Below are 19,953 nucleotides of genomic sequence, written 5' to 3' on the forward strand. Positions count from 1 at the left end.
GTCCTGCAGATGAATAGGCCTAGCTGTTACTGCTCATAAAACATTCCCTAGGCTTAAGAGATATAACCAGTTTAGATGGAAAGGATCTCAAGCTGACTAGCTGAAGAAGTTACTGCAGCTATACACATTAATAGACACAGTAACGTTACTTCCTTGAAAATAAATTCTAGCACAGCGCTAAAGCAACCATAATGAAATGACTCTTCATAATAGATAATGCTTTACAAAGAACTCTGTTAGAGAGCTACATATGGACATTTAGTGAGTAATGAAAACTCCATCTCTGTGTCGCTTTTACAACATTTGAAATCCCATTTCTCGTCATCTTCGAAAAGCCAAGACAATCTTGATTCTCGTTTTACTATGAACTCTGTCGCGTTCTCTTTTTGCCAGCAGACTCTCCTCTGTTGGGCAATTTTTTAAACGGTCGATTCCTCAGAGGTTCGAGATTCAGCTGCTCTTTGTCCACCTTTCTCACTCATTGTTACAACTAACCTATGCCACTCCCACACCATTACAAGTAGCTGGAACAACTTTTCACTATTTACGGATAAGACGAGACACGTCACCCACACATGTATGAAATTTCCTGTGAAAATCATATAATAGGCTTAAGACAAAAACACGTTTTGGAAGGATGATGATGTATGGACCATTTTCAGAGACTGTGATGACGCGATTTAACTATACTTTGTTTTATATTACCTTTGCATCAAATAACAAAAACTAGTTAACGTTGCTGTGAGGGAGCGGCTGTGGGAGAGAAAAATGTATATTTTTCTCTCCTCTGTCTGCTGTTATCAATCTCTCTCCATTTTTTCCTCTTTTTCTTTTGCTATTTAAGCAACTGGGAACACAAAGAAATATATTTAATGCAGTCTTTCATTCATCGCTATAGAAGTTTACCCAACTTTGATGACTTCCGCTTCTGAGAAACCCAGAAAAGTGAAAAGGGTATTTTGACTCGTTATTTAATTTTTGCTCATTTTGAACAAAAAAAGTTACATAGTGTACCTGTTTGCACAAATCTTTCTTGATCACCAAATCATCTTGATCACCAAATCATCTTGTTAGTTTAATTCTGAAGCATCATGTGACACTCAAGGCTGCTGAAAACTCACAGGAATAAATTATTCAAATAAATTGTAATGTTTCACAATATTGCTATATTTTTGATTAAATAAATGTAGCTTTGGTAAATGTCTAAGAGACTTCTTTCAAAAACAAACTTATGCCATTCCCAAACTTTTGAACAATAGTGTACATATTTGATTTAAATCATGTCACACTTCTATTCGCAGGATTCAGATTATATTTCTATTGGCTTAAACCTGTTGCATGTTCTTTTTTTTTATTTCTTTAAAAAAAAAAAAAAAACATTTTTAATTTTAGGGAGTTAATTTTGGAATCTGCAGAAACAAACATATCTCTACTACCACCTCCTGCCCAAAACAAGGTAGTACTAAATGAGAACCAATAAAAATGTCTTGATTTACCACCAGCAAATAAATCACCAAAAGCAAAAATTACATATGAGAGAGAGAAAGAACAGAGCAACAGATTTTAGAACTGGTAAATTGTTTATTCCTTATTAATTGAAGGTTTACCATTTTCTTAATTTTATAGAAAACGGAGAAAAAAAATCGCCTTTTACAAACATTTACAAATAAATGACAAGTGGCTGTACAAATAGTAACTGAAGGAGAAAGACCAAAAGAAAGGAGGGAGGGAGAGTTGATTCACCACCATCAACTTTTTAAGTTGAGAAGTAAAAACATCCAGTTTTAAGATGACTGCCATGCAAACTTTGTGCTTGATCAAAATTATCCCAAAATGCAAGCTATCCCATCCTTTCCTCTTTCTTACCACAGGCACAAAGTTTACAAACATAATTAATAAATGCATTTAACAAATTAATTCTTAAAAAAGCATCATTATTTTGCCCATTTTTATTAGTGTCCATGTCTGCGTTATAGACAGTGCTGTCAGTGAAAGCTAAGGCAGATTGTTAGCACATGTACAGGCTAGGAAGAGGGTTGGGGTGAAACATCAAAAGGTCAAAGGTGAAGTGCTATTTGATACGCAGCAATTCGAGCTGATCCTGGTACTCGGTGAAGAGTCTCTGGAACCGCAAATTCTGACCAATCACAGGCAGCACCTCTGTCAGCAGATCCCTCTTTCTCAGACCCTGAAATAGACACAGAAGATAGTGAAGCCTTGTGAATTCAGTAAACATGCTTGGATGTTCAAAAAAAGCATTATTTTACATTATTGCCACAAACCCTCTTCCCTCTCTGTCAGTATTGCTGTTTATTTAGTTCCGATCTCTATGAAGCCTCTCCTTCTGAAAAGCACAATGTGCTTTGACTGGACGGCTGGACCAGTGTTTTGTGATTGGTCAACCACTTCGAGCATGTTTTGATAATGTCATGGTCCTTACCATAACCACAAGTTTCAACACACTACTAACTACACAACTCAATCGTTTTTTGCATATGCCCTGGGCAGAAATGATTTAAATGAAGAATACTGTGATGTGTACGTTCCCAAAGTAAACTCAAGACTACAATCGGTGTGTTTCAGGGAGATCAAAAACAGTGCTTGCATAGAGAACTCCCTTTGGACTTCCTTTTACTTGCTCAAACAGCAACATTGCACACTGAAGAAAGTTGAAAAAGGAAAAAAAAGAAGGGAAAAAAAAAAGAAGCATAATAGTTCCTCTTTATGTACAAGAAAGAAAGAAAAAAAATACCAGAACTGTCGGCTCCCATGAGCTGTTGCTGGATTTGTGAACTGGTCCCAGTAAATCCTGACATAGTTCCCTTAACCTCTGCTCATAACCTGCAAAGATACACACAGAGTTATTTCTCAATGACAAAGACAGAATGTGGGCAGCATTTTAATTTCTAAAGGACCCTCTTGACTGTCTTTTTTTTTTACCAGCTTGCCACCTTCTCACTCACCCTCGTTTACGAGGAAACGTGCGTAGATGAGAAGCCAGTGTCTGTACTCGCTTGCTGAGAGGAGGATAAGGGCAGAGGAGAGCTGGTTCTCCAAGAAGGCCAGAGTTATTCCCTGCTGCAAGTTGTGAGGAGTCGATGACAAGCGAGATGCCAACCGCCCCGCACTGAGAGAGACAAAACTGAGACGGTTACTCTACAAGAATCAGAAAGCAGCATTAGCAGAGCACAGCAATCACTATTACCTCAGATTACGGCCCTGTGTGAGGGCCAGTGGCCCCATGGAGCCCAGAGCATCCTGAGAGGACAAGCAATTGCGGAAGTCTGCACACTGTACCAGAGAGTCCTGCTTATCTGCGATCAAATTCCTGTTAGATATGAAGAGAAAATACACTAAATATCAGAGACAGAACAATCATAGTAGCCCCAAAAAGTTTTTAGTCAGTAGTCCACAACAAAATTCACTCATGAACACAGCATTCTGGTTGTTCCATGTTAGTGGAACTTGACTTAATACATGGTTTGTGTCACTCACCAGGTCTCCAGCGATGTGTTGAAGCAGTATGTTTTTCCATTTGACAACGCCACCACAGCTACTCCTTGCTGGGTCAAAAGAGACTGACTTACTGTGGCATCTGTGCCTGGAGAGAGAGAGAGGGATAAGGTATAATATTCAGTTGATTTAAGATAAAGTAATTTTCACAGACAAACTTTTTCTCTTTTCTCATGTAATTCAGCACTTCTGTGTTACACTACCATTCAAAAGTTTGTGGTAGGTAAATGTTTTTGGAAAGAAAGTCTCTTTTGCTCGCAAAGGCTGCATTTATTTGATTAAAAACACTAATATTGTGAAATATTACACAATTTAAAATAACATCTATTTTAATATAAATTGTAGTTTATTCCTGCAAAGCTGAATTTGCAGCATAATTACTCTTATTACAGTCTTCAGTGTCACATGATCCTTCAGAAATCATTTGGTAACACTTTACAAAAAGGTTCATTAGTTAACATTAGTTAACTACCTTAGTTAACATGAACTAAGAATGAACAATACTTCTTCAGCATTTATTTATCTTAGTTAATATTAGGGCTGGGCAAAAAAATCGATTTTTCGATTAATCGTTTTTTAAAATGTGGTCGATTCAAAATCGATTCTCAAACGCCACGAATCGATTTTTTCCCATATTTATTTATCTATTACCCAAAAGCCAGTATTAGTTTTCCTCCACTGTTCATAGGCTTGCAAACTCCATTTTATAGCTAATGCTGTGAGATTTTATGTTTGTTTTATCTTAATCATAAAATAACCTCAACTAGTGCTGCACAATTAATCATATCGCAATCGCGATGTCAAGCCTACGCAATGACGTGAATGTCCTGTGACACAGAAAGACTCGAGCTGATATCGTGCGTGCCCACAAGACAGCCCAGAATACAGTTCTCTTTCGTGCTTGAACGAACAATAACACACACAATTATGCCAAAATGTCTTTTTGTCGAGTATCTTCATAACATAAGAGCAGTCTTATGATGAACGTGAATGATGAGGCGCGTGTGAGATCCGCGTCTCTGTTAGCAGCGGTTGGTCTCTTAAAGGGACAGTACACAGTAGCCACTAATTATCTCTGTCATTAAAGTTAATCAAAGAACAAAGGGAACAGATAAAAACACTCACTGCTCTTGACTAAATAACTTTTGTAACTTTAATAAGGATTAGTCTATATATACTTTAGAATTAATGCATCGCAGACTGTTTGATAACTTTATTCAATTTCTGTAGGCCTATATGTCCTACCTAGACAGATAAAATATATGCAAGTTTTTTTATGGGTTTATATGAGGATTTTTAACCTGTTTGATCAAGGCATGCGACTGTTCTGACTTGTCCAATTTTCAGCATAAATTTTTCATCTTGCATCAAAACCCTGTCTATTTATTGTATGTTTAATATACAGGTTGGTAGCTCTTAATTTCTTTTTATTAATTAACCACTTCCAAACTTATGTTCACTTTACTTTCTTTTTTTCTTTTTTATAAATATAGGATTTGTATTAAATATATAGGCTATTCATTGAGTGGAATCGAAATCGAATTTAGAATCAAAATCGAATCGAGAATCGAAATCGAAAATCGAATCGAGAATCGAAATCGAATCGAATTGAGAGCTTGAGAATCGAAATCGAATCGATTTGTAAAATCTGAATCGATACCCAGCCCTAGTTAATATTAATTTCAACATTTCCTAATAAGTTATTAAAATCCAAGGTTGTATTTGTTAACATTAGTTGATACAGTGTGAACTAACATGAACAAACAATGAACAGCTGTATGTTTATTAACTAACATTAACAAAGATTAAGAAATACTGTAACGAATGTATTGCTCATTGTGTTAGTTAATACATTAACTAATGTTAACTAATGAACCTTATTGTAAATTGTTGCCAATCATTCTAATATGCTGAAACGGTGCTCAAGAAACATTTCGTAAACAGTTGCTTAATATTTTAGTGGAAAGTGTGATTAAAAACTAGAAAGTTGAAAAGAACAGCGTTTATTTGAAATTGAAATCTTTATAAATGCAATGCAACATTTTTATGAATAAAAAAATGTATTCACTGTCATTTTTTATCAATTTAATGTGTAACTGAATAAAGTATTAAATTCTTTACAAAGGAGTATATTTTGATAGTTTTAAATGCAATTTTACATAACTTATCTAAAATATGGTAAAATGCTGGTGTAGAACATGAGTATGAACACCTACATTTGCTCAAAGATAATGTCCAAACGAAGAGTGTTTAGAAATGTTCACAACAGTCCTGTTCACTTTGCATGAAAGTTCCCACCTGTGATTGCTCTTATTCTCGAAGATCTAATCTATTTTTAAATATTTTTTAACAGTAAAAATCATACTTTTTGCAAAATTCTCCTGTTCATTCCCATGGCATATTGTGCAAAGAGTTTACTACAGTAAATAAGAGGGTGGAGCTTAGCAATTAATAAGTAGCCTGGTAATACCAGACTCTGCTACTTCACTTTGCTTCGTAGAGAGAGTCTGGAATAGCATAATAGAGAAGTGTTTTCTCTCTCGCGGGGGGGCGCTTGTCTGAAGTTTAAAATCATTGGTTACCCGTAAGCCAATCACATAACGTTTGGTTATGGCGTGTGTTATGCGCATGCTCAGCCGCATCTAACTTCCACTGTAAACACATGTATGATGCAAAAACTAAACCATTGAGCGAAATACCGGAGTGAACATGGCAAGTAAATCTACGCAAGTACGCATCCACCACGGTACAATCAGCGTCTACGTCACGGCTCTCAGCCCGCCCTCTGTTCGTTGATTGGCCCGGCTGTTTTCAGGCCGGTGGAAAACTGAAAGATACGCTGCTATCTCAGACTGACTACAGGAGCGAAATGAAATTAGCGGAAGTAGGAAGTCTGACGTAGTCAGGCTAATTAATAAGCTCCACATAAAGAAATAAAAAGGAGGAGGAGCATATTAACTTATTCAAGAAAGAAAACAAAATCACACCTGATAAGATTGGATTCAGAGATTCATTTTTGACCAAAGCTGTCTGTTTCTGAACATCCCTGCAGGAAAAAAAAAGACAATAGCAGCCATTTAACATCATGTCTAGATCTTTCAGATTTTACTTAGTCACTGACCTTTAAAAAAATAAGTCACAAAACAACCTGGTTGTCGTTATAAATAGAGCCAAGTTTTAACAAACAAATGACTTGTCTTGACTTTTCTATTGAGAATTGGAGAGGATGGGTCAGTACCAGACAGAGAGCGTGGCTGATGCCGTCAGCGCCATGACGAAGTGGCCTGAGCAATGAAGTGCTGACATGGGGGCGGGCAGCATGATGGATGGAATCAGTCTCCGTCCACATGCAGTGAAGACAGAAAGTGTGCGGTCCTCGCATGCTACGGCAACAACATCACTATGAAAAGAGAAAGAGAAGGTAGTTTTAGTTGAAATGTCAAAATCAGGTGTAAACTAGTGTGTTTTAAAGGGCCCCTATTATGCTATTTTAAAGGCTTCTGATTTTGTTTTTGGAGTCTCCTACAACAGTTTTACATGCAAAGGTCAAAAAACACTTTCATTTTCTCATACATTGCACATATTATATATTATATATAACATATATAATTATATATAATATATATTATATATATATATAACATATTATAATTCTCAAACGCCTCATTGGAGTCATTTCTCAGTGATACACTACTCAGTTTGAGGTACATTATGAGATGTTGCAACTGTAATTCCTCACCATCAGCTTTAACAAGTGCATGTCCATCAATAAAACGATGTGTATATTTCCTAATTTATGGTGCTGCACATGCGAGAAATGACGTGTTTGAAGACTGGACAGGTTGTTCGCGGGCGGACAATGTACAACATAGGTGGGCATTATGCAAACATCTTTCTAGTAACGTAAAACTGTCACACAGTGAGATTTGAAAACTAGTCGTTTAGGCGGTTCTGAGTCGATTCTTTCTTTTGGGATACAATAACTTTATCATGCACTTTCGACTTTACAACTTTGCAGATCGTTTACATTCACAAACAGCTATATTACATACTGCATGTAGGAGCATTAATTATTTGATATTTATTATTGGTTATTCACTGTCACATGGGCACAGGTGATCACTTCCGTTTTCTTTATTTCCTTTGGCGGATTGTTTGATGCTGTGTTTGGAAGGGGCGAGTTGCGGGAGCCAACTTTCTGTTGACCGTATTGCTTTGGTTGAAATATGTCAAGCTGAAATAAAAGTAAAATCAGATAAGACCGCCAGTCTATTGTTTTGGTAATGATATGACGACCGAGTGCGAGCGAGTCACGAGCCATCCCGCTACATAGCCTCTATGTGGCTATTGGATGCCTGAACACTGCATGAAAGGGAATATTCGAAAAAAAAACATAATGGGGGCACTTTAATACGTTACATACTCACCTGCTCCCTGTGGCTATGATGATGCGACTGGGCAGCAGCGTGTCCCACTCTCTGCCCTCTCTGCTCCATTTGAGCTGACTGAGACGAGCTCCAGACACCACAGAGACATCGTTCTCCACTTCCAGATATGTGATGGAGTCTGTGCCCACCTAAACATGCAGGTAAATTTTGCTTTTATTATTAGCTGATTTGAATCCTCTAATAGCTATTTTTCATCCAGCAATGGCATGGAGTCTACTTTTGCATTTCATTACATCAGCACTATTACAGACATAGTACTTGAGCTTCCTGTTTACACAATATAATCTATTGAGAGCATTAATTGTGAACACAGGACTGATATCTTAGTTGTAGAGAGTGCTTGTGCCATACCTGAGTGCTGAATGATTTCCGTATGGATGGGGTAGGAAGTTTTAACACCACTACAGGTGTTACTAATCGAGATGGCTCCTTTTCCACTGAGGCCTGAGTCTACAAGAGAAAAGACCAATTAGAAATCAGTAAACAAAATTCATCTTTGATGCCCATGCCCACTCACATAAGAGACCCTCAGGTCTCTTCTCTATACAAAAAAGATAATAGTAGAGATTATAACGATCATTGTCTACTAGTGTCGATTTTTTCTTATAATTTTATATATAATAGGAACAAAATGAACATATATTTGTACATTACTGTTCAAAAGTTTGGGGTCAGTAATATTTATTTTTTTAATTCATAATAATTCATAAGGATTACATTTATATTTCAAATAAATGCTGCTCTTTTGAACTTTATTCATAAAAGAACTCTGAAAATTCAATATTAAGTAAGAACAACAATATTAAGTAGCACAACTGTTGATAACTGATAATAAGTAGTATTTGTTGAGCACCAAATCAGCATATTAGAATAATTTCTGAAGGATCATGTGACACTGAAGAATGGTGTAATGATAATGAAATATCAGCCTTGCCATGACAGGAATAAATTATTTTATTTTAAAATATAACTTTTTACTGTTTTATGATGAATAAATGTAGCCTTGGTGAGCATGACACCTTTAAAAATATATAAATTTAAATCGTACCGACCCCAAACTGTTGAAAAGTAGTGTATAATATGTATAAAAATGCTGTATGTAAATAAATATTTATTTATATATAAATCATATTATACACTGCATGTTAAAAAATGATCCTTATATACTATAAAAATATTTTAGCAGAAGTGCTTTATGCTAACAGCATGCTGCACTTTAGCAGTTACAGTTTTTACAGTCAAACCCTCTGATAAAAGAGTAGATTTCGAAACTGTAGTTTTACAAACATCTCTCGAGAAAAGGAAATGTCACCTGTGGGATGGGCTGTGATATGGGCATCATCATTTTAGCATCTTTCCTTGGCCGTCCCTTCTTCCTCTTCTCTACCACCTCTCCTGCCTCCATCTCTACCTTCCTCTTGACCATAGAAAGTGATTTCACCATGTTTTTGTCCTCACTGTCGCTGCTGGTTTCATCTTTTACTTTCAGCTCCTTCGCAGAGCTGTTGTCTTTAACCCTAAGATAGAATCAAAAAACAACTTCAGTTTTTTAAGTTCAGTTTGGAAAAACACACCAGTTATCAAGGAGACATTGTTACCTGTCAAGTGGGGTGATGCCTATAGTGATGGGTATGCTAGTGACCCCTGGTGTGGCCTTTGACCTTTCAGTAAATCGTGAATCCAGTGCTTTCATGGGCTCGATTTTGGAGGCAGACGTCAACAGCAGATTAGATTTCATAGCGATTGAGTTTACAGGTGCAGGTGCACTGAAAGAGAGACCAGAGAAAATAAAAGAAATTAGATTTTTACAAAGTATGGGGCGAGAGAGAGGGGGAATAGGACATGCCCGGTACATTACATACACGTACACTTACCTGTCCTTGTTTTCTTCCGCAGTTTTGTTGGGAGAGGTGGTGGTGGGGTCGTGGGAGGGTCGCAGGCCGAGTGAGTTGGCCGTGCTGGAATCTGAAGAGATCTGAGGGGTGAGCTGGGTAGATGCGGACGACCCCGGCAAGATCGGCACGCTGTTAAACAAAGCTGGTGAGAAGTCCCTGGGTAAAAGAAAGAGAGATTCAGCCACTGACTGCGTGCAGTGGTATAAGTGAGTGATAATTTTAGACGTGTTGGAGTGCGCGTTCGTTACCCCGTGTCGAGCTGTGCGATGCAGAGAGGTGTGATTCTTCTTCTCCCGTCTGCGGTTCTGGTCTCCACCTGCTTCTTCAAGAGGTTCTGCCCAATCCAAATAAACGTGCCATTTGTTAAAGCAGACAAAGTGAAATATACAATGCTGTCACTGTAACCATTTACTTGACTTGAAAGCTGGCAATTTAATTCATGTATGATAATTGTATAAAATGCATTATAAAATACGTCTAAATATAAAAAGTCCTGCAAATACATTCTTTGGAGACAAAAGTCTAAATATTCAAGCTCTCTAAAACCACTCATTATGTGCATTAAGGCTGGCAGTATGATTCTCCTAATTCGTTTACACATCGCAAAAATTAGAGTAGTCCCAAAAAGTATTTGTACACTTTTGGACTCTTAAGTGACATATAAATTATATGAATTTCATATATAATTAGATACCCAAGGCCATGTGTCCACCAAAGTGTTTTAGCCAGCTAAAAATGCCAGGCGCTATTCTGAAAATGGCTAGCTGTGGTTGCTTGACAGCGCTTAGTGCTGTGTTTTTGTTTTGTTTTTTCAGTTAAAATGCTTTGGCTGCTATTATATGGACTATTCGTGGAAGTGTTACTAATATCTGATTTCGCAGATAGTTTGTTTCTTGCTCTGGCCCTTGTTAGGGATGAAGAAATGGCTGAACCACGTAGAAAAGAAAGGACGGTCGGTGTGGTATTTGTCCCGCCCCTCCTCCACTGTGATTGGACAGCTGGATAAAAAGTAATAGTGATGAGTGCTGCGTTTTACCCAAAGTTGTACATTTTTCAACTCTCGATGCCCAGAAAAAAACAGCAATCTTGTGAAATAGATGCTCAGAACCTCGTCACGCTGCTGGCATTTTTAACTACGTGGTGCGACCATTGAAAACAATTGAAAAATTATGCTGGCCTTGGTGGACACAGCCTAAATATCAATCCAATTGGCATCTGCAAAGAAATTATGCTAGATAGTTTGGATTTTAAAGATACGACAGAGAGCAGAAAACTACACTTAGTAAACTTGCAAGTCAGCCATTGCTGGAGTTGGAAAAATGAGTAACCAAATTATTTACCCAATCATTTTTTAGTATATGGACTATTTTAATCATTTGCTGTGTGTATTGTTTCTTCTGACCTTCCTGATGTCCTCCAGAGACTCTCCATTGAGCACATTGGTGAGTTTGGGCGTCTGGTTCTCAGGACCACTTCCCTGGGCTCCATTAGGGTTCGGGTTCCTCTGCCGTTCCTGCTGATACTTGAGCATTTCTGGGTTCTCAATGATTGTGCTGGCAAGCTGCGACTCCATCGTGATGGCCAGACTCTTTCCATAGATGTTCTGATGAATAGCATTCTACAAAAATATACAGAATATATTATATATATATATATATATATATATATATATATATATATATATATATAAAAATATATAAAAATATACAGAAATCTTACTTTGGAGACTCAAGTCTTTTCCGACAACTTGCTAGTTTTTGTGCATGCATGTGTGCAGTGTTGAAGAGTAACTAATTAAAAGTATCGAAGCTATTAAGCCATTTACGTTCTTCGGTAGCATGACAATAGCTCAGCTGATTTCAAAACAGTGTGGCTTTTTTTTCCTATAACAAGCTATTTTTTCCCCAACTAGGAGCGGTGTAATGCAGCCACGACACTTCAGGAGTTTCGAAGTTGTCATCTGATAGGTTGAATTCTACAGGATTTCCAGGAGACGCGTATGTCACTTTCTTTAAAGGGGTGGTTGATTATGATTTCACTTTTTTAATTTAGTTAGTGTGTAATGTTGCTGTTTGAGCATAAATAAAATCTGCAAAGTTACAATGCTCAAAGTTCAAAGCAAAGGGAGATATTTGCTTTTAAAGAAATCGTTTTTTAAGGACTACAACAAACGGCTGGTAGGGACTACACGACATTCTTCCCGGGTTAGTGACATCACTAACCCTAAAATTTACATAAACCCCTCCCCCGGGAACGCAATTTATAGATTATCATGACAGAATATGCTAATTTACTAGAAGATACTACACACAAACTACATAAATTCATCAACTAACCATTCAGAAATGTCTTGTTGCATTCTACATGTTGTCAGTTCTTGAGTCTCTCCATTATTGTCTGACTCCAGTTTGAACATAAACATTGACATTTTTAGTGCATGTCTGTGTGAGGTACAAGGACACAAACTGTTGAAGCTCTGCCCCCTGTGCTGTGAGCAGCAGCTCATTTGCATTTAAAGGGACAGACAAAAATGGTGCATCCCCAGCACACACTCTGGGGACATCAGAGACTTATTTTATATCTTGTGAAAAGGGCATTATACCACCCCTTTAACGGTCTGCCTGGAAACAAAGCCGTCCTGATGCCAAACCCCCTTGTGGAAGAAGAAAGCCATCGTATTTATAACTGTGACAATGAGCACTTATCAGGATCAACTCAGGATTTTCAAATGAATGCGAAGTATGTATATGTAAAGTTTGCGGCATAGACTACAAGAGTTTTACACACTGTTATTGTAGGGACATCAACGTTACATGACGCGAAACAAAACAAACTGTGATTGGTTGCTTTAAATGGCAGTCAGACGGCATCTAAGACGGCCAATGAAAGCTGCTATGAAGTCCAGAACAGAAGGTATGGGTACACAAGACTAAATGTGTGCAACATAAATATCACTTTTTTGGGCCAAATAAATACTTTTTTTCAATATAATTTTATAATTGAAATGTTATTGTTGCCTTAAAAACTGCTTTTGATAGTTAACTTGGTAGTTTCTCCAACACTGGTGTGTTTGTGCGTTTTCTCCACCTTTTCCTCTTCATTCAAGGGATCTCCCAGTTCATCCTGTGAGAAGTCCAGGAAGGCCACTGTCCCATCCATGGAGCACACCAGAAGTCCCAGCCCATTCAGTGTCCTGAGAGATACAATCCGTACACAACACTCTCATGCAAGATCAGCAATCATCAGGTGGATATAAGTTTTTATCCCACAACGTCTACGATGCTTTACACAGCTTGGAAAATAGAAAAGTTGTTTTCTTACCACGTAATATCCATAATAGATTTATCAAAGAGGTCATGGATGACAACCAAGGGACGCTTGAGTGAGGTGAGCTGAAAAACAAGAGCAGGACAACTGATTCAAGGTGCGTTTTCTTAACATTCAGAAATCCTACCCGTACACTACAGGAAGATGTGACATTTTTCTGTCCTCATTAGCCCTATTCAGACGGGACTAGTTTAACATGGAGAGGTGGGGTAAAGCAATTATTACCAGAGCTTCTCAGTGATTTTAGTCCCGTCCGAATGTGCCATCTCAGTAATCATTACGGACAATGTCAGTAAAGATTACGGCGACTTTTACCTTCAGTAAAAAGGTCCGGAAAAACGACCTCAGGTAATACTAATCCCGTGCGAATAGACCCGCTGTAAATATGTACTTAAATATTTTGTCATTTCGTGTTTAAATGTAGTTTCCTGTGGTTTTTCAAGTATGGAGACACTTGAAAAAGCATTCAGTTGTGTTCTAGACGCTGGGACAAGTCTGGCAAAACTCAAGTGTTTTCCACATATACCGTTCAGATCAGAAAGAAGATCGAAAGCACTTGTTAGAGGCACAAAATATCTTTTAGCGTTAAGTAAGTGCCTATTACCAACACAATCCAATGTGAAGTTAATTAATACATCGTTCGACCGGACACAACTGTTTTATATATATAAATATAGGTTATATGTGTTTGCGCACGTGATATCAGGAAGCAACGTAATACGCACATGACGACAAGAGGGTGACAGCGATGCGCAAATCGAGTTACCTCTCCCACTTCTGCTAGTTTTACTGAGATATCTTATCCCGTGCGAATTGGCCATTAATATTACAGATGTCCTGTGGTAAAATAACATTACTCCATCTACCCTTGTAAAGTTAATCCCGTCCGAATATGGCTTTTGAAACCAAAATACTGTGTGAAACAAGAAAAACAAAATGAAACCGAACATATTATGTGGAGCTTTGGACCAGTGAGGTTTCACTGCGGGAGCCACTCCACAGTCCAGCGGGACTGACAAAATGCATTGTCATGGTTGCAGCTGGTTAGGACAAAAACTCATTAACGTGGACGAGATGCGATTTATTGCTTTCTCGTGTCAGTTGTCTGTTTTATATTGATTAAGCAATATTTCTGAGCACAGCATAACTACAATTGTTTAAGGTCAGTAAGATTTTTTTTTGTTCATTTGATCAAAAGTGAATGCAGTTTTGGTGAGCGTAAGAAAAACAGTCCTTTTGAAAGGTAGTGTATTCTACATGGAAATGTTGATGACTGATGAAGGGTGAACGTGTGGCTGATGAAGGGTAAACGTGTGGCTGATGAAGGGTAAAAATAAGGGGTGATAGTGAGAAGTCTCATACCCATACAGAGAGTGAGCGGTCCTTACTACCCACAGCACAGCAGCAGTACGGGCAGCTGGGTTTGGGTGTGCTGCCATTCTTCTGTTTTTTCTTAAAGATCTTAGGATTGAACTTCTGCAGAGAGATGGAGAGGAATTCATAAACCATTCAATAACATTTACTGCAGTAAAAACCACAATGAAGATTATAATACATGATTTTCTGTGAAATATGAATGATTTGAGCTGACACTAACCACCACAGTAACAGCTTTTCGATGACCCACAAAATCCATGTTGGTTTTCCAGCCGTCACGTTCGATGATCTGAGCTGTGGGCCCAGAATTATTCATGGCGTGAGCTGAAACCAGGTACTGACCATCTGGAGACCAGCTCAACCTCAGGACGTGTGTGGTGCCGCCACACTGAATCAAAGCAAGAGAGAAGGAAAAAGAGAGAGTGCAGGGTCAAGTGCATGTAAACAACTTAAAGAAGAAAAAAAATAAGCAAAGCGAAGTTTAGTCTTACTTCACTAAACGGTTTGGTGATGTTTGTCTCCAGCTGCCAGTCCATGGTCCTCCAGACCTTCAGGCTATGGTCATCTGCCTGAGAGGCGATGTACTTTCCAACGGGGTCCCACGTCAGGCCTTTCACCAGCCCAGTGTGTCCCTTTAAAGTCATCACAATCTCTGTGGCATACACATACAAAAGCAAATTCAAAAATGCAGTCTTAGATGCTTTGATTCAGAACTGAATTTATTGATACAGAAGCCAACATTTTCTAGATGTTATTAGAGTGGACATAACAGTATTTAGGCACTTAAGCCACACTTAAAAGGTTAGTTCACCCAAACATTCTTTCATCAATTACTCACCTTCATTTTGTTCCATACCTATTAGACTTTCGTTCATCTTCAAAACACAAATGAAGATATTTTTAAATGTATCTTAAAGATTTCTGCCCCTCCATTGAAAGTATATTCCCCCAAACACTTCAGAACCCTCATGAAGAGATTCTAAAATAAATCCATATGTATCGAGTGGTTTAATCCAAGTCTTATGAAGAGACACGATCACTTATATGATGAACTGATTTAATTTAGGCTTTTATTCACATGTAAACAAACATTGATCAAACATAGAGCACTCAAATTTGGTAAACAGAAGCATGTTTGCTTGACATGCGAGAACCAATGAAATTCATTCTTGCATATCACGCCAGCACATTTGAGTTTCCGCAAGAAACAATGTTGTTTCAAGCAAGTTGAGCTTCTTTTTACTATATTTAAGTGCTCCATGTATCTAAATGAAATCTGTTCATCATATAAAGCGAGTGATCGTGTCTCTTTAGAAGGCTTATATTAAACTGCTTGATTCATATGAATTTATTTTACAAACTCTTTATGAACGTTTTGAAGCGTCAGCGATTTGGATATATAGACTTTCTGTGGAGGGACAGAAATCTCTCAGATTTAATTGAAAATATCTTCATTTGTGTTTCGAAGATGAATAAAAGTCTTTTGGGTTTGAAACGACATGAGAGTGTGTGAATTTTTATTTTTGGGTAATCTAACCCTTTAATGTCATTGCATTAGAAACATATCAAACCAAGCGGCATCTGCAAACAAATGACACTAGGCTTTTTCTAAGATCTAAATTCACATTTCACCTGGAAATTTTCGAGCGTTCCATATAACGATGGTATTATCCACACTGCAGGACGCGAGCCAGACATCATGAGGTGACCAGGCAACATCCATTACATCTGAATCAGATTTAGAGAAAACACCACATGTGCTTCACACAATGCCAAAACTGAGGACAATATCCAGCAATCACATGGGCAGCGTTTTTCTCCTCACCTCCCGTGTGGCTCCTCAGAATCATGACGCACCTCCACTGTTCCACATTAGCCAGTTTACTGCTGGATCCAAACACCGTGCTTGGACCTATGAAACTGTTCAACAAAAGAAATAACACAAAATGCCTCAAAGGTCTGTGCGTGGATGCATTTGTGGCATCTGTTTGTGTTTTATAAACAAGACAACAATCTGCGTTCAAAAGTAGGGAAATAAACAGTGCATTTGCGCTTGCAGGGCATCTTGATCATTCTGTCTACTGGAATACATATAAAAATTAGATTTTTAGCATCACATCCTTATTTTTTTTAAAATGTTCAAATTCAAATACATTTGAAATATTATAATATTTCAAAAAGTTAATGTAAAAATGTTGGAACTAATCATTAAACTTAATGTTTTACTAATTCTTTTTCTTTAAAGGTGCAGTGAGCAACTTCTAAAAAACACCACTGAATGTGGATTGGACTGAGCACTACAACACGCTTGTAGCCAATCAGCAGTAGGGGCGTGTCCACTCATGATGGGAGCGGAGAGAGAGTGAGCAAGAGAGATTTGAAGAAAGACTGGAGAGAGAGCGAGAGATGGCTGAGAGACATTACAAAAGAGAAAAGGTCAGAGGAATATCACTGGAAAGAGAAGGGTTATGATCAGGTAAGAGCTTTAGGACCCATGTTAATATTAGAAAAGTCTTCCAGTGCTGGAGAGACCTTAGCGGGAAGGCCTGAAAACAGACTCTGAGTTTGTGTTGTTTCTGCTCCATACGTGAGTAACATTGATTTTGCAATGTTTCACAGAAGCAAGATATGCTGCTGTTGTAATGTTAGCTCTAGTAACAGGACAGCTTTGAGTGTCACTGTTTGTCTTGAGCTGATGTGCTACTGGCGACTAACAACCAACTCTTGCATGCATGTACTCTTGTGTGCTGCGAGTTAATTTTTTTTGTTCTTCCTTGTTGTTCATTCGTCGTCTTCGCTTTACTTTTCGTGAAGCATTATTTTGCTCCACTACAGCTATTACAAAGAGACATCCACTCTTACATTGCGTGTTTGTGCATTTTGGGGTGGATCAATGAAGGCAGGGATGTGTTTGTTTGGGTTGATTTCAAATATCAAGTGTTTTTTTAGAAATCACTTACTGCACCTTTAATTGTTATCAATGTGAACTTTTTTAAAGTTGGGAAAAAAAGTCAGTTTAACTCACGCCGCTCTCTTCCACACCATGACCAGTTTGTCGTCTCCCCCTGACGCCAAGTATAAGCCATTATTAGACCAGCGCACGCAATTCACACATGCTGAAATGCACAAAGTTACATAAAACATTTGATTAGATACAGAATATTCATCAGTGTCACACATTCTGTCTCACATTCTGTCAGTGCAGTTCATATCCACAGGAGTTTACAATACATTTAAGTGATAATATATATATTCTAGACAGTCTCTGAATTTTTCTTTTGAATGTTAGGAGCAAAATATGTGGTCTAAATGCAGCAGTATCAAGAGAACAACAATCCACAAATGTTCTTTATTAACCAGTACTTCATATATTTTAATCTTTAAAATTGAGATAAACAGGTAATACCTAAGTGATTGTCCATCTGACAAAGCAATTTGGGAATATTTTCGTTCTTCTCGTCCTCTTCTCGAAGAACCGGGGCCATATTCCAGATGACCACTTTCCCAGAGTCCTCACCTTTTAGTGAGCAAAGAAAATATTATTTCCTGATGACAAACTACTAAATTAGGACTGAAATTAAACTACCTTTTACAACAACAACAAAAAAAAAGATGAATCTGAAAGCTATAGCCAAACGATTACAGGAAAATATATGTAAGTGGGTTTGATTTTTCACCTTGGCCACCTGTAGCAAACTTGGTTCCATCTGGATGGATATCAACTGAGAATATTGGTTTACCTGAAAACGAAAACACTCTTAGAACACAAATTCAGTTTGAAAATACTTGTCTAACATGACCAAAGAGTCCAAAGATATTCAATGATAGAACAACAAATGCACCGTATACAATACTTGCAGTTCAAAGAAGGTTCAAATACAAATATGGCCACATTAACATATAACAGATACAAACAATGTCACATGTTTGATTTAATCTGTTAATTATGAGCAGATCGTCTCGTCTTAAATTACATAAATGATTCTTAATAACAGCCATCAGCTCCAGCTTGATCGACCCATGTCATATGTCTACCTGCCTGTCTTTTGCAACTTCAAAATGGGTGGTGTGCACTGTGCACATCATATAGTCATGGGTGGCTTCTTAAAAACCAGCCAAGCTATACAAAACAAAAAAACAGCCGATTACTATGATTCGTATTGCGCTAAAATGAGCAGAAAAGAATCCGAGCGCAATCACAGCACTGGAGAAGAGACCCGATCCGTCTCTACACAACAAAAGCTCAAGTTGAAGCCCCGGATTCTTGCACAAACACACAGTCGGGCTGCTGCTCTCACCATTGTGATTGACCCAACTCGGCTTCAGGAGCTTCATCTTCACGCTGATCAAGTATAAAAGCGCCGTTTGCAACCCGCGATCTCCTTCTGTGCTTCCGAGGAGAATTGTTTCCAGCGTCCACCCTCCCGGCCGGCCGTTTAAGAGCTGCGGCTCATCCGTTACTTTGTTGCTCAGTTAAACTCCATGTCTGTCTCTCTCTCTCTCATCACTCTGAGCGTGAAGCTGCAGCAACTGAAGTCACGCCGGAAGTTCGCCGTCTTCATCGAAGTTCCCTTGGAAACAAAGAATCAACGTGTTTGTTCCTTATTTACATTCATTCATTCATTAAGCAGAAGCCGTCATTAAAGGCATTAAAGGAGGAAAAACATAAACACAAGCATCTAAATTAGCTAGTAATAATAGCAGTAACATTATATAAGTATACCTCAGTAACAGAGAGAGAAAATAGAATTTGTGTTCAAAGGGATTTCACTTCACAAAATTGTATAATTGGTGACTATATTTAAATTTGTATTGACTTTTTTATTAGACCACAATTATCTATCTATCTATCTATCTATCTATCTATCTATCTATCTATCTATCTATCTATCTATCTATCTATCTATCTATCCCCATTGTTACATTTTGACGTTTCTGCAGTTCACAGTTTAGCACAGTTGATTAAAACTACTTTATGTTTCTTGACAAAAAATGTAGTTTATATATATATATATATATATATATATACACACACACACACACACACACACACACACACACACACACACACACATATATGTTTATAGATAAATAGACATTTTCTTTGAGGACAGTAAAATGTCATGTAATTTCTAATGTAACTATTATGAGTGTAAATTATCATATAGCTCATGATATAGCACAAAAAAAATACAGTTTACCACTGGGTGGCGAGCACACATCTTTTCATAACGGCTGCGGCGAAGATATGAAGTACAGAAATAGAAATCGAAATACAAAGAATGCGGTTACAAATCGGAGAATGCGAAGTGGGCGGAGCTTGATGCGTCATGATGAATGATTGGACCCCACAGCGCCCCCTCGCGGACTTAATACATTAACCACCAACATAT

At 37.8% G+C, this 19,953-nt stretch overlaps 1 protein-coding gene across 1 annotated transcript; it reads right to left on the reverse strand.

Moving 5' to 3' along the window:
- Nucleotides 1–1,561: 1,561 nt before the first annotated feature.
- On the reverse strand, nt 1,562–19,111 carry hira (histone cell cycle regulator a). Its single transcript, XM_079871396.1, has 25 exons — nt 18,859–19,111; nt 18,238–18,300; nt 17,967–18,077; nt 17,586–17,676; nt 16,386–16,480; nt 16,193–16,288; nt 15,052–15,212; nt 14,781–14,948; nt 14,546–14,659; nt 13,178–13,248; nt 12,944–13,049; nt 11,259–11,474; nt 10,105–10,190; nt 9,836–10,012; nt 9,560–9,727; nt 9,274–9,478; nt 8,313–8,411; nt 7,941–8,089; nt 6,752–6,913; nt 6,501–6,559; nt 3,496–3,601; nt 3,206–3,328; nt 2,964–3,127; nt 2,753–2,841; nt 1,562–2,188 (listed from the first exon to the last, which is right to left on the reverse strand). The coding sequence occupies exons 1-25, from the start codon at nt 18,893–18,895 to the stop codon at nt 2,072–2,074; spliced, it is 3,033 nt and encodes a 1,010-aa protein (XP_079727522.1). The 5' UTR covers nt 18,896–19,111; the 3' UTR covers nt 1,562–2,071.
- Nucleotides 19,112–19,953: the final 842 nt, after the last annotated feature.

Source organism: Squalius cephalus (genome assembly GCF_949319135.1).
Source record: "Squalius cephalus genome assembly, chromosome: 5".
NCBI classification, from domain to species: domain Eukaryota; kingdom Metazoa; phylum Chordata; class Actinopteri; order Cypriniformes; family Leuciscidae; genus Squalius; species Squalius cephalus.